Source organism: Fundulus heteroclitus, chromosome 22 (assembly GCF_011125445.2).
Source record: "Fundulus heteroclitus isolate FHET01 chromosome 22, MU-UCD_Fhet_4.1, whole genome shotgun sequence".
Lineage (NCBI taxonomy): Eukaryota > Metazoa > Chordata > Actinopteri > Cyprinodontiformes > Fundulidae > Fundulus > Fundulus heteroclitus.
The window spans coordinates 24,580,912-24,596,856 of NC_046382.1; the positions used below are offsets into that span (position 1 = coordinate 24,580,912).

The 15,945-nt window shown below is 41.1% G+C and overlaps 1 protein-coding gene across 2 annotated transcripts in view; it reads right to left on the reverse strand.

The window, feature by feature from the left end:
- The window catches only part of zcchc24 (zinc finger, CCHC domain containing 24), a 57,991-nt gene extending 43,658 nt beyond the window's left edge, over window positions 1-14,333 (reverse strand). For both annotated transcript variants that reach the window (XM_012880584.3, XM_021307542.2), the window contains exons 1-2: window positions 13,992-14,333; window positions 5,952-6,152 (exon numbers count right to left, since the gene is read on the reverse strand). In XM_012880584.3, the coding sequence (XP_012736038.1) occupies window positions 5,952-6,152; window positions 13,992-14,231 (441 nt within the window). In that variant the 5' untranslated portion in view covers window positions 14,232-14,333. The remainder of the gene's footprint in view (window positions 1-5,951; window positions 6,153-13,991) is intronic.
- Window positions 14,334-15,945: the final 1,612 nt, after the last annotated feature.

Sequence of the window (15,945 nt, forward strand, 5' to 3'; positions counted from 1 at the left end):
TGTGATGGAAAAGAGCCAGAAATAAGGTTAGCATTCAGTGAGGGTGTTAAAGACATTGCACATGTGGAGGGTAAATTGATGGAGAAAAAGCCCAGGAGAAACCTAAATAACTGGAATGGGACTGCACTGCAGAGCATGTTTGGAGACTTTGGTAGTTTTTGAGTTACTGTTGGCAGTTTAATGACCAGCTGAAATACAAACCAGAGGACATCTGAGAGTGATTTTAACAAACTCAGATGAATTCCTAAATCAACTGCAAGGCTCCTGCTGTCCAACTGTTTATATGTAGTATGGCAACATTTAACAAAACTGCATTATTTTATCGTGCTGTTCACACCTTTGACTACACAAGTGTAGTGCATGTAAACACAACAGAAAACATCCTTCAATCAGTTTTGAACCTGAGAAACATGCAAAATCTCCAGATTATTATTATTAATTTGTGGCAGATGTTACTAATTAGGAAAGTAATAATGAATGTTTCTAATTTTTGATAGATAATGAGACCAACCCCTAGATTCCGCATCCTCCGTGCTTGCTCCGTTCCGTTCACGTCCGACCGACGGAGCAACTACCTTATTATCTTAATTAATGAGAACGGTTCCACATCCCCCATGACTACTCCGGATGTCACAGTCAACGGACCCGCTCTCCATCGTTCACTGTCAAATTACGGAACAACTCCAATCTGTTCTGAGTGTAACGGCTGAAAAACGTCCCGGTTTCTGCTGTCGTGTAAACAGGAAAAGACTGAACATTTCTTTCACGGAGAAATGAATGCTCAGGCACAACATCGTGGCTGCCTACGATTTAAAAAAACCATAGAAGAAGAAATATGGCAGCCAGCAGAGTACTATTTTAGCTGCTGACTTTTGTGAATACAATCACGGCTGGGCACGGATATAATTCAAAGTTACCTGGAGCAACGGTTGGAAAACTTGCATCTGGAAGGTTTATCAGCTGTGGCGGCTTTTAGGTGATACCTATGTACATATTGTGTTTCAAAAAACATGGCACCACTAGTGGCACGGCGTGAGAATTACACTGTTTTCAAGTTTGTACTGTTGTTGTGTAAATGGGGATTGTAATTAGAACATTGTCGTGTAAGTCCAGTTTTTAGTTGATCATTGTCATGTAAACAGGGCTTAATTTATTTATGAACATTATTACTGTTAAATATCTGACAAAACTTAGAGCAGGGGTTCCCAAACCTTTCAGCCTGTGACCCCCAAAATAACAACGCCAGAGACCAGCGACCCCCTTTTTTTGTTTTTGGAAATTAAGAGACTAAAGTCCTAATGCGGCAAGAATTAAGTATTGATTTTATGAAAATTCTTCCCCCTGTGTAAAAATGAGGAATGTTGAGCAACGTGTAAAGTTATATGTTGGTATCTGTTTCACATTTAAAGAAATACTAAATCTTTTTAGCAAATCAGTATCAAATTGTTATTAGTGTCAGGACTGTGACTTTATTATCGTAATATTATGACTTAATTCCTGGATATGACTTTATTCTCATATGTTCTCTATTCTTGTACACCTAATATTATGATGTTATTCTTGTAATTTTCAACAAAAAAAATTAATTTGTATTACAGTCATTGTAGATTAAAGAAAATAAATTATTGGCCGCAGAGGAGTACATTTCCACAAAAAAGAAAAAAATGTTTTCTCATGTCTAAAAGTTGTAAATATTCAAGAAAAAAATATTTTTCCATGAATAAAGGCATAAATTAGCTATAGTAAAACAGGTATATCTGACATTGTAAAGTCAGAAATATTTGATCATCATTTGGATCATCTTGTGACCCCCACTTTGGGAATCCTGCTCCATTTGTTGAGTGATCATCATTTCATCAATCATCATAGCTGAACATTCACTCCAAGGCAAAACAAAGGTAAGAGTTACATGTTGCATTAAATATAAAATCTGAAATTCCCATTAGGGCTTTTATTAGATGATCTAATTCCCCCACACTCTGAGCTGAGCTCTGAGCTGTCCAGGAAACTTTTTATCAGCACACAGGTCTTTTACAGACCTCCGGAGACCAGCCATCATATGTCACAAAACAAGTCAAAGCTTTTTAACCTCACATGTGCTCCTCATTACTATTTCATACAAGACAAGTCTAGAGGCTTGTGCTGACAAGTACCTCAACTAGAGGAAGGGAGATTTGACAAAGGGGAAGAGGTGAAAAGAGAGAAATTGAACCAAGGGAGATTAGCAAGCGCTTGAGTCCAACAAGAAAACGTCTCCATACGACCATCGTACAAGTCCATGGGAAAGTGCCATGCTGTTCCCTTTACGAAATTAGATCATACTCAGGCTGCAGTCCCAATTATGAAGTTTACCTTCATAAAAAGGCTATATTACACAATGGCAATCCAGAAGTTACATGATCTAGTCCTTGCTTAAATACACAAAAAAGGACACCAAATATCAATCTTCTTGTTTTAAAGTTTATGTGCATAGTTCAACTCTATACTTGAATCTACAATTATCTACAGCCCTTCTTCTCTGTGAAGTTAGGGTGTGTAAATGGACACCAACAGGCAGCTAACCCATAAAATTTAAGTATTTCTATTCAGATTTATGGTTCAGTGTTGGACACCAACTGCTATAAAGTTATTCGCTTATCATAACATTGTAAAAAGATAATAGCTTTGAATTCATGGCCGAGACATTTTAATGTTTTCTTTGCCGAGGTAGAGAGAAACTTTAGCATGCTAAGGGGTCAGCACCATAATTTGGGGTTTTGTACCTCATGATGAAAAGTGAGCAGGGCTGCGTAGTATCAGAGAAAAAAAAACACTTGATATTGCTGACGAATGTCAAAACGACAATGAGAATATATAGAAATACTTAAGCTTGCAGAATTAATGTTGGTCTGTTTTAAGATTATTGCAATCTCAGTTACAGAGCATGAGTTGCATAGCATCTATATAATTAGCTAAATTATATTGCAATCCAAGCAGTTCTTTGTGATAGTATTATTGCAATAATTACAAATAAGCAATATTTTGTCCAGCACTAAAAATGAATGACTGTTGCAGCCTTCATTGATGAAACATTTAAGTATCGCATTAAAAGGATTGTTGGAAAATGTCGCTTTCAAAAAAAGGGATCCTTTTTATTTTTGCTCTTTACTTTTTTTGCTTTGGGCATTTACTCAATCAATCAATAAGTCAGACAGTCTACAAATCAAAAGTTGTTTCCATAACTCTTTAATCAAACTAAATTTGATGTAAAGTCCAAAAAAAAAGTCAAAAAAAAAAAAAAAAGATATACTATTAAAGGAGCTTCTGCAGTCGGTTGCTGGTGATTTTTGCCTGTCAACTTTGTGTAGCTTACTGTTTGGGTTGTTTCATAACCAAAAAGGTTAGGTATGAAAGGAGTTATCTTGGCACAAGATGCTTCATACTGACCATGCATCAATATGTGCCCACATTGCAGACACACTTTAAAAACCAATGATTTAAAGTTAGTATCTATAATCTGCGGATATTCTAGACCTCCGTAAGGAAATCAGGTTCTGTGACTATATTATGTCCCACCTGGAGGTTGAGGTAGAGTTTCTTCGGTTTCATCATGCTTTATAATCTCTCACATTTTGAAACAGCGTGTTGAATTTTAGCTTTTTCTATTATTTATATCTGTAATTTTAAAGAATAACAAAATGAAATAGCATGCACAACATCAGGGTAAGAATTGGCAAAAGGACAAAATAACCCAGAGCCATTTACTTAGAAAACAAGGAGCGTTGTAAGCGGGAAAGTACTGTTATAGTTGGAGCTCGTAAAACGTTGTAGTTCTGCCGCAGAGGTGATATTTGAAGAAGAAAAGGAGAATTGTAAGACAAGAAACCTCATTTACGGGTTTTGTAAGATGTACAATAAATTGATGAGAGAGTATTGCTAGTCATACTAAAAACCCAATGAAGTAAAGCAGGTCTGGATTCATTACCACAAATAACTTATCTGAATAATGTCTAAATTTTATTATATGTACTTTCACTGGTAAACCTTTGTCTTCAGCCTCAGTGCTGATGGTAATTCTCTCTCTGAACTTAGCGTGTCCTCATATATGAGCATGTCTCCTACAACCAGCCTACAGCAGCAGGCAGCAACGTGGCCTGGAGGCCTTTTTAATGCAACATGTGAATACCGTCCAGCTTATGCAGCAGATCATTATGGAAGTGGGTCATTGTTTAGTTTATATGTTGTGGATTTTAGTACTTTTAAACCCAGGACCATTAAACAGAAACCAAGACTTAAGTCCGAGTAGTTTCAACAAATAGCACATGTTGGAGTCCAAACCTAACGATTCTTTAGGTTTTCTCTCACTAAAGCTCTGACTGTGAGCTGAGCTGAACAAAATCAGAGGGTACTCATTAGTGACATTATACATATACGCTAAAAGGCACCGTCTGCACAAAACTAAAAGGGAGAAGAATGCAACTATATTGATTATCTTTAGCTTTAGATAAGATGGACCCCTCCGTGTTTGATCATGGTTCTTGATCCGGAAATTTACAAACAATTTATGGTCCACACAGAACAAATTAGAAACAGGAACATTTCTCAAACAATTATTGGCTGTTAAACATCTTTCTATAAACTGTGTGTCTTGCTGTCAAGATGCACATAATCGTATGTGGAGAGATGCGCGTGCACACAAACACACAAACACACAAACACACACACACACACACACACACACACACACACACACGACTGGAGGGGACAGAGGCCAGCCTGTTCAACAAGTAGGTCAGCCCAGGTCCAACGAGAGCAAGAGAAAAAGATCGAGAGAAAGGCAGGAGCTGACTCAAGCAAGATTTCTCGCTTGCAGTGCTTTACAAATGTATTTGGACATTTTTGTTTATCATTGTTGTTGTTTTAGGGCCACACACTTTAATGTATCTTGTTTTAACTGTGAAGTGGTCGGGTATGCATGTTTTTTTTAATCATGTTTTACGAACAAAAAGCTGAAAAGTGTGAAGTGCATGTGTGTTCTGTCCCCTTCACTTTGACATCCCTTAAAAAACACAGCACAAGCAATTTCCTTAAGTCACCTAATAGTAAATACAAATGTCCTGTGTATACTTAATTATAAACCCAGCTGTTCTGTGAAGGTCTAGAGGTTTGTTCGAGGACACTGGAGAACAAATAAAATCATGAACACCAAGGAACCCATCAGGCAGATCAGAGGTGAGGTTATGGAGCAGTCTAAGGCACGATTAGGCTGTAAAATGACAAGCCAAGCTTTAACCATCTCATGGAGTTCAGCCCATCACCTGAAAATGGAAAGAGTATGACACAACTGCTAACACAAGGCTGTCCAGCTACACTCAATGTCACTAATAACTCTGGAGGAGCTGCAGTAATCCACAGCTCGGGTGGGATAACGTGTTAACAGGACAACTGTTAGTTGTGCCCTCCACATATCTGTCTTTAATGGCATCAAGAAAAGCATTGTTGGGGAAAAGAAAGCTCCTCTTTGCGTTGTAGGTGACACATAAGCATTGAGACAGGGCTTGAGGTTCCTTTTATTTTGTAAGGAAGAATGGGCAAGAAGTTCAGGTTCAAACCCATATACACTGTTGGCTCAGCACAATTTTCAGATTTCTATTAGTGAAATGGCTTTGAACACCATGAATCCCTTTCCTTCCATTTTAAAATCAGGCACCACTTTGTGTTGCTCTACCGAAATTTGTGATTCTAATGTAAGACAATGTGATGAAGGTCAATGGATACAAATGCTGTACTTAATTATAAAGAAGAAAAGCAAAATATAAATGCTTAACTTTTTTACTGAAAAATTTAATATTACTCAGTAAGCACTGGAAAAGGATGCATATCCATTATTTGGAAAATAATACTGTTATTTATGGGATTTCTGTGTCAACAGAAGACCAGCGTACTTAACCAATGTGTGTCGCGCGTCTCACCTGGGGACAGTCCTTGATGTAATGGCCCTTGTTGAAGCACAGGTGGCACAGGTAGTTGGGCGGGGGTCTTTTGTTGGGTTTCCTGGGCTCCGAAGAAAGGGAGAGGTCGGAGAAATGGTCCGTAAGGGAGTTGAGTCCATCCACGATGTTGTTCAGGGACCCGTAGGGGGATACATTCTTATACACGTTGTTGTTTAAGGCCTGCAAAGCAAGAACAGTTTCAACACAGTGCTCTGACACTTTGAAAACATGCTGTGATTTGGTTTGCTTAAACAGATCTGCACGTCATTTTTAATGGCTCTGTTTTCTGCAGCGAGGAAAACACGTGAGGCCTCCAAGCCTCCAGGACCGTTTCTCTTATTTAAGTCAGAACATCTGGCGACGTGCCCAGCTGCACTTAGGAACTGGAAAAGTACTGAGCATGCTCGTGGAGAAAGATGGGACTTTACAACGGATGAATCACTGTAAACAAGACGAGAGACAAGCTCCCTGACCGGTCCGTGGAACATCAGCAATGTCATCACACGCTGTTGGCGGTAAGCTAGCCTCCGTCGGCTTGTTGCCTGCGACGGATCCAAGGCTCGCATGCAACAAGGCCCAGTGAATTCATAGAGGGCGCCCTCTGAGTATTAAAAACAGGGAATGCACTGCTTGTGCTTCTTTCCTTTCCTTCGCCGTCTTCCTTGTTAAATTGCAATTCGGGAACAAAATGCAGGAGTTGGCCTCTGGGCGAAATTAGGCAAGTTTCAGTGCAAACATCAATATTTTGCAAATCCTCAATAACCTTGAGGGAAAAGTTGCAACGGATCATCTTGCCTGACATCTGCCTTAAATCTTGACTTATAACAAATATTCAAGACCCAAAATTTGAAGCAAAAACATTAAGAGTGCATTGTGAAATCCACACTTCGACTGTTCCTCATCACTCCCAGCCGTGAGCTTGGAGGCTCAGGTTTATGTCTGGCCTGACATCTCACTGTCAGTTTTTTTTTAATGTTGCAAAGCACAGAAACTTTAGCCTTGGCAACGTTGCCACGACCCAAAGCCAAATCTTTATCTGGCGGCTGTGAGATTGTCTTGCTAAACAGCCCCAGCCTTAAGACCCGTGTTCATTTATTACATGCAGCCATTGTAAATCAAGCATTGAGGCGCTTTGGTTTCGCAGAGTTTTCCATCTGCCCTGTGTTTCTGCTCTGCTGCTGGGAGCGACTGTGCTTCTCCGCTCGCTGAGACGTCAAACGTTTGGAGAAGGCAATGAAATTATTTTAACAATGATGCAAAACAGGAAACTTTACTCTGTTTTCGGTGTCTCATCCGCCCCCCCCACCACCACCACCACTCCCCCCTTTTGGCTTCAGACCACTATCCGTCTGCACAAGTGGAAGAGACTTCACACACCTCTGCTAATGGAGGGGGAGAGTTTGTTTATTTTGTGAGTTTCGGGGCGAGTGGTTGCAAACGATGACCCTGAAGACGGCTGTTTCAGGCCAGGTTCTGTTAAACAGTCAGAAGAAATCAAACCTCTCGTCGGGTGTTGCCCAACAAAGCAAAGCTCCAGTGCTAAACCAGAACATACGCTGCTTCTAGACGACCTGAGTCGGTTTTCCACTACCAACAGCGAGCCCCGCACCACGACATCACATCTCTGCGAATACCACATTCGTAGTCGATGGGACGCGGTTGACTTTCAATCTGTCTGTATGACGATGCTGGATTGACATTTATTTTGCAAAGTGTCTTGTCTGATTTGGTGAATTGGCGCTATATAAATAAATTGAGTTAAATCGAATCAAATTGAAAGTTCGATCCACTGTCTGTTTTAATTTTCATTTCAGCAAGTTATGACAGTGCAGGGAGGCAGCTTAACCACACTAATCACATTATTCAGCTGCAGTATTCATACAAACAGATGTCCTTGTATGTCCAGCTTAATTTAATACCGCTGTTTAAAACAAGATTCAGTGGCATTTAGCGTGAATATTCCACTTTTCGGACCATCTAATCTATTGGCACCAGCAACTCTGCCAACAGGTCAACACGGCGCTTTAGAGCAGAATTTCTTAACACAATATTTATTTTATTACTTTCAAGTCTCTAATGACCAAAAATAAGATGAATCCCATCAGCTTCATCCTTCTAGTCTTTCTAAAACACAGAGCTGTTGCTGTTGAATTCAAATTCTTTTGGTTTTGCACAACATTCAATTTGGCATGTAAAAAAATGACAATACGGTATTATATTTACCCTACTACAAACATACATATACATTTATGCTAAAACTAGCAAAAATGGATTAACACCAGTTAATGTTGATTATTTTTTAAATAACCTTTGCAGGAAGTGCTTTTATTTTGAAGAAACTCTGAAGTCTCTTTGTACTGGCCCTAGCTTAGACAGCGAGAAGTAAGATATCAGGGGTAACTTAAACGTCTTTTGTTTTGGAACAACCCAAAGCTATTTAACATGACGTTCAGTTTGAGAGACATTCATGGGGTTTTTATTATAGTGCTACAATAAACATAAACAGATTTCCATAACCCATTAATAACCTAACGTCTACCAATATCCCTGGCTAATAAATCAAATGCGCCCTTCTATGGTAGGATATGAGCATTGCTGTCAGAGCTGTGGTCTGTGGCGTGCTTACTGTGAATGCTGACTGGATGGTAGACTGAAATAAAAACAGACAAACTTGTCTGCATAATCCAGTAAAAGTCGTTTTCCTGGCCCGCACTGTCCAGAAACATTATAGAGTACCCATACGTACTATGGGTATTGTTACCAAGGCAGCTAATCATTCATGTATAACACAGTAACTGAGACAATGCAAAAATGTTAATTATTTACTTATTTTCGATACTTTAACCGCTTGACGTCATTCCTGGTTGCATACAATTAAGCTTATTAAAGAGACTTGAGTCCCAAACCGAGACTCAAATCTCTTGAACAATCCAAACTAGGATTATCTGGCCTTCACAGCGCAAGTCTCCTTTGATTGGGCCGGTGTGAAAGCTCAACCGAACTGTGCTGTGGACCAGAAAAGTGAGCTCTGGTCCACCTGAAAGCGTGAGTCTCGGTTTACTTAGGAGTGAATCCTGGTGTGGTTTTCTTACAGTTGGAATGCAAAAAATCTTGTTTTTCACATCAATGTACTCTCGCACTGTACACCACTTTAAAGTGTAACTCACCCCATATTTAATTATTTTTGTTTTGTAGATAAACTGTATAAACTGGACCTAAGGCTGCTACTTTAATATTACTGTGTATTTTTTTACACTGGGAACTTGTTAAGCTGTATGTTTGTCTTAAAACCAACTTTTTGAATTTTCCTGTTGGTTCAATCGGTACATGCTTTTGTCATCATAGCCCAGCGATCGGGTATAAAAGCATCTCTGACACACTGTGGTGAGTGCAATTGGAGTTTGAATCAGGAGCACTGAGAGCATTGATGGGAAGTGTTTAGCATTTGTTGCTGCTTTGAAAGTTAGCCCGTAACAGGAATGATGCTGCTAACATCACCCATCCTTTCCTCCACTGCCTTAGCACTGCTGACTTCAGGCATCGCCTTACGCCAGCAGCTCTAACTGATGACACTCTGCAAAGCCTCCACCAGCCTCCAGTGACAAGCGGTGTAAGAAATTGTCCGCCTCAAAAGACCGATCTGTGGCGAAACCAGCAGTCTCACCCTGGTCACTCTACATGTTTCAACGTGTCACTTTCTCTCATCCTCACCACAGCCCCGCTGAAACCCCCGACCACCGCTCATCCCCGCACTTAGCCCCGCCCCTCGGGGTCTCTTGGCACTGCCTACTTTGGTGGCATTTTAAAAGACAGATATAGGCCCGAAATCTGGGTGTAGTGATGGACTCAGACCTGAACCTTCAATGACACATAAAGACAGTTTCAAAGTCAGCCTTCTATCACCTGAACAACATTTTCAGGATTAAAGGACTGATGTCCCCATGAGATCTACAGAAACTCCTCCATGCATTTATCTTTAGTTGCATTGATTACTGCAACAATGTCACAGGTCTGCTCAAAACAAAATAATAAATCAATCAATCAGACAGCTGCAGCTGATCCAGAACGCTGCTGCTCGCGTTCTCACAAAAACCAGGAAGATAGAGCACATCACCTCAGTTCGAAAGTCCTTCCGCTGGCTCCCTGTAGGTCAGAGAATGGACTAAAATACTTCCATTAGTTTATAAATCACTGAACGCCTTAGCACCTAAATACATCACAGAACCGTTGTTACTGTATCAACCCTCCAGACCACTCAGGTGTTCTGGTTCTGGTCTACTCTGCATACCCAGAACCAGAACCTAACATGGAGAAGCAGCTTTCAGCTTCTATGCTCCACAAATAAAAATAATCTAAAACAATCTATATCTTATTTGGTATCTATGTGTGAGATGCAGGGAGCCAAAAACAGGAAATAACATCACCAACGTGTGTGTGTGTGTGTGTGTGTGTGTGTATATATATATATATATATATATATATATATATATATATATATATATATATATATATATAAAGGAATCAGCTGTATCTGCCAGGTATAAGTGCACATAAAAGGAATTAGACTCCACACAGAATTTTTTTTAAGTCTATTCAGTCCATTCCAATGATTTAGGCAGACTCAAATTTAATGACGTACATTTAAATCTAATCCTAGATATAAACCCAAGGTCTTTGCATCAAGTCCATCTCTCCTCCTGACGGAGCATGTAGCAACAGTTGAAAGTTGGTTGCATTGAGTCGGTAATTTTGTAGCAATCCCCCAAACCAAGGAAGCATGTGGCAACGGGGGAAAGGAAAGACTCTCTTTTAACAGGAAGAGACCTCCAGCAGAACCTGACTCAGTTTGAGCACTCATCTGTCACGACCGACTGGATGTCTGAAAAGCCAGAGCAGACACACAAAGAAGACGCTCATGTGATCTGAAAGGTTTTATATTCTCACTCGGTGTCTGTGTAACCTCAGCAGCACAGTGGAGCCTGTTTTGGTACACTGCTGCGTTTCTCTCATGCTCCCAGAGCAACAGGTAGAGAGTGCGCTGCCTCACTTAAATCAAAACATTGTAACATTTATTGGCCAAATATCCACAAATCATTCTTCCAAGTAGTAAAACTCGTATTTTAGATATCCAGAATTTCATTCATAATCCAATATTTCATTTGACTCGAGCCTTATTATTCTTCAGAGATCAAATGACTATACTTACCAGGAGAAACCCTAATCAAATAGCCCTTGATCAAATGAGAATTAGAAATGGACGCAGTTTTGATTAAATGTTTAAACAACTTGCCATACTGGGCAGCTCAAAGCAAAGTTGATGTTGTAACTGCATGGCATTTCCAAGGCGGTCTGGTCCGCTTTCAGTAGTGTATTGAGAAGGAGAACCAAATCAAACAAAGCTGTGAAATCACAGACTCCTCTGAAGCGTTGTAAGTTCTGCTCTCATTACTTGTGTCATTGGTGCCCCATCTCCTATTAACTTTATTTTCTGTGTAAATAACATCCCACTGCAAACGTGACGACGGTTTCAGGATGCGCATAACAACATTAGGATAAACCAAATGCCAAAGAAGTAAAATGTGTCCCCTCTAGCCATTATCTTCAGCCTCTGGGATCAGCTAACTCAGGTTGACACTAAATGAAGACGTCGTGAGAGTCATCTACTCAAGGGGTAGGTATTAACTGCTCATAATGCTTTAACAGAACCAAAAATCGTAAACTGTCTCTTTAAGCAATCGCCATTACTTTTCACTGTGGGCCGAAGTGATCTGAGCAAGTCTGACACATCTGCGGCTGTTTAAACAGATCCAAGGGATGCGTTGTCACAATGAGGGGAGTTAATCAAACACTGGTATGTTTAAAGCAGGATGGGGCTGTCTGCTGGATGTGACTGATATGTGGAATCAGCCAGTGGTTTAGATTTGCACAAAATGAGGAGAAAGGTTAAAAAGTTTCCTTAAAAAAAAAACTATCTCCCCAAAACTAGATGATATTTAATTAAAATGAACAGCAGATCTTTCCTATGGTAGGCGTCTTTGAACTCCTCCCAATCTCACTCCTATTAGACTGCAAAAACAATAGCATTTAGCATTACTCATCTCATCCATTACGCGTTTGCAGCGGATTATTTTACTTGGCCTAGTCGGTGCATTAAATTGAAAATGACCCCACCTTTTAAACCGTTTCCAGACTCTATGTGTGTTCTCACAGTTTGAAAAACACTTTAAAAACCATGTGGGCCGAATGGAATTGCGCGACTGCATGTGATACGCTCTGCGCAAACCCCGCTTCCTGCAGGCCTTCCACGTTAAGCGATTTGAAAAAGGGCTCCCTGGTTAAAATATTAAAGTATACCAGGCCCGGATGGCGTATACATCATCCATCCGTTACTCGAGTGCCCGAAACCTGACCTCTGGCAAACTGAGCTGAAGCGTAATTAACACTTATTACAGTGTATTTTTGCACCAGCATGTTCAGTGCGTAATTGTTTTTCTATGGCGTGATGCATGTATACATGTGTGTTTACAGGGCTGAGGTTCAGGGGTGTGGTTGCCTGCTTGGATGCTGTTATTTTTGTGTGTGTGCGCGTGTGTGTGTGCGTGTGTGTGTGCGTGCACATAGCGGTCTGGAGTGTCAGATTAGCACGCGGTACACATTATAAGCATATTTGTCCCTAAAATTACACAAAGCTACAAAAATAGACAATATGTAAACAAGAGCGGATTTTTTGTTTGCACAACCTGGTCTATTTGAAGGAGGCAGAAACAGCAGACCCCAGCAGCGGCCGGTTCTCTCCAGACGGAGGAGAGCTGGCCCGGGCGGGCTATTTTCAACTGCTTCCTCCAGACACGGATCTGAGCTATGCATATTTTTACTCAACCTTTTCAAACTACCCCACAACTAAAACACGTCGACGAGCAGAGGATTGACCTCTTCAGCGGATTATTTACCAGCACCGTGGGGGGGAGGCAGGAAACCGTAAGCGTGTGGGTTTATAAGGGGAGAATCCTCGGATTAAGTTGGAGTTCATAAATGACAAGCGAGCATCTAGGAGTTATCATATCCAAGAGTGGGGAGCTTTGTCCAGCATGAAGTCCTGCACTAACTTTTAAAATGCTTTATAAAATATGAACGTTGTGAACAAAGTGCCTGAGGCATAGGGGAACTATGCATCGGCTTAGGCCCCAAATAGTACTGGAATGGTCACGCAACAAGCTTTTTGCTTTTCTTTGTTTGCTTGTTTTGGCACAACTGATACATCAACAGCAGTTTATTATTATTATTATTATTATTTTTATTGTTGGAAAGGGTAAACATCCTGAAAGTAGTCTAGCTCTTTTTACTCTCCTGCTTTCTATAATGTCCAGTAATAATGGTTACGCTGGATGTATAAACATACAGTATAATGTATAAACATATGAATATAAAGGGGACAATAGCCTAGCTATGCTGACTGGAAGAGGGGGGGGGGGACAAATGAAAACAACTGCTCCAAAACCAACACGGGGCCCCTAGGAACCCTAGCTATATGTTGGGATTAAGAAAGTTTTGGGCGTTTTGCATGGACGGGGTTGTTTGTCAGTTCCTGTTGTCCAACAGTGGAGACTTTTAGACAGAGTGAAACATTTAGTGACGAATAGATTACCATCTTACATGTTACAATCTCCCACTCTGCAGAATCATGAACAAACAAGATTAGTGTATGATGCATACATGTTCAAACACGGGGGGCCCTCCGTGGAGCTGCACTGACTGACAGGGTTGGGTACCGTCCCACAAAAATCTAAGACCGGCTCTGTGAATACTTGTAAATGAAAAATAAATAAATAAATAAATAAAACAATGTTGCACTCCAAACAGTGATCTATAAGTTTAGACATGGCGCTCTGCATATCCGTCCTAGCAGGAAAAAAAAAACCCAGATCTTTCCCCCTGGAACGCATTTGTCGCTGCCCACACACACATCAGCTGATCCCGGTCGCCAACAAGAGCAGGCTCGGATCTGTGCGCTGCGCTCACCTCGTTGCGCTGCAGCTGGAAGAAGTTGTTGAGATAGTTGGAGTTGAGGGACGAGCTCAGGTCGGCCGCCGCGGGAGTCTTGCTGAAGCTGAGCTCCGTGTGGGAAGAGTTGGGTTCGGGTCTGAAGGCGTCAAAGGCGCTGGTCTGGTGGGGGTCCTGCAGGGAGAGGTAGACCCAGTTGAGAAGCTGCGCGGGCTGGTACACGGAGGCGCTCGTGTCTATGGCAGACAGCAAGCTCATCTTTCAAATCAATAGGAGCAAAACTGGATGTTCCGCCGCTGGCTGTTCGGGACGCGCCGCAACTCTCCCAAGTTTTTCTTCTCCTTTCTTTCTTCTTTCTCTTCGCTGTCCCGTTCACCCTGTCCCGGCAGTCGGTGTCGCTTCTTCCTGGAAAATCACCCTGCCCTCCTCGCGCCCGGGGAGCCTCGTCCCAGATGGATGTTACCTAAAAAGTCATCGCGCTAACATCCCAGGATTAAAAGTTTTCCATCGCTCCCCATGGTCCGCTGTCCAACTTTAATGCGGCGGCAGGGCAGAGACGCTCTTTCTGCATATTCAATGAGCGCGCCCGCGTCACCGTGGACGCACAGCCAATCGGCGTAGAGTGTGTCGAGACTCGTTCACCTCCAGGAACAAGGCACGTCCATATTTTTTGACAGATCAACCAAGAAATGCCCAACTTGACTAAATCAAACCTGACTTGAGTACAATTCAATAAAAAAAAGAAGTCATGTTACGTTTTTGTTTTCTTTTCTGTCATTTCCAACATATGCGAACTGGGCATTACAGAAATCAAACCCTTAGTGTAATTTGAAGGTTGTTGTTTTTTCTTGTTCTTTTTATTTTGTTTCTCGCGTTGATGATTTATGTTCCATTAATGAGACTTTGAGGTCGGAAGGCCCCCTTGCCATCACCGAAATCTTTGGCTATCTCCACAGATCCACTGTCAGAATAAAGCCTCTGGCTGAGCCGCTCCAAAACAGTGAAATTACTTTCAAGAAGATCAATTTTACTAGATACAACAAAGTAAGCTAAGCTATCTCAAAGAGCAACACATCATGCCCTGAACAAAAAGTAGATATAGTAGCGTAGATACTGACACTAAAACACGGTGGTGGCAGTGTCATGGTGTGGGCTGCTTTTCTTCTTCTTCAGGACCTGGATAATTTACCGCAATTGATGAAACGGTGATTTTTCCCCCCTCTATCCAAAAAAAAAAAAAAAAAAAAAAAACTTGAAGAAAAGTTCACACCACAAGTTTGTGCACTTAAACTCAACCACAATTGGTTTACAATCCAGACATGCTGGCAAGTCCACCTCTAAATAGCTCTAAATGAAGGTTTTGGAGTTGGATAGTCTTAGTCTCCAGTGGTCAGTGGTTGGGAAGCAGCGTGGACCGCTGACAGGTTGTGAGTCAGTGATAGGAGAACACAGGGAGACATCTGACAAATAACCATGCATTCAAACACTGACACCAGCGGACAGTGAAAAGAGATGAGCCCACCCACCATGGATGCTTTTGGACTGTGAGTGGAAGTTGGTGTACCCTGAGAGAACCAATGGATGCACAGGGAGAACATGCAAACTCAAGGAAGAAAGGGCCCTAACAAGAATTTAAATCCAAGACCGTCTTGGTGACTTTGTAAGTACTTTTAAATACCAAGTAAGGCTAGACAATATAGAAAAAAAAGCATATTGATAAAATAGAAATCGTACTGATCGATGTTGATTATCAAAAAATTCAAGACATTGATGTTAAGTGCAGCCCTGGCCATTTTATGCTGTTGCTTGATGACCTATTTTAGATAAAGAGCACTGAACAAACGTTATTCAACCAACTTCTTACCAAAACTGCAAGTTTTTTAAAAAGAGAAAAAAACAACACATGATCCCTGAACTCTGTAGTGGCGGAGCTTGGTGACGGAGCGTTCCTGGGATTGCGTTCGTGATTGGT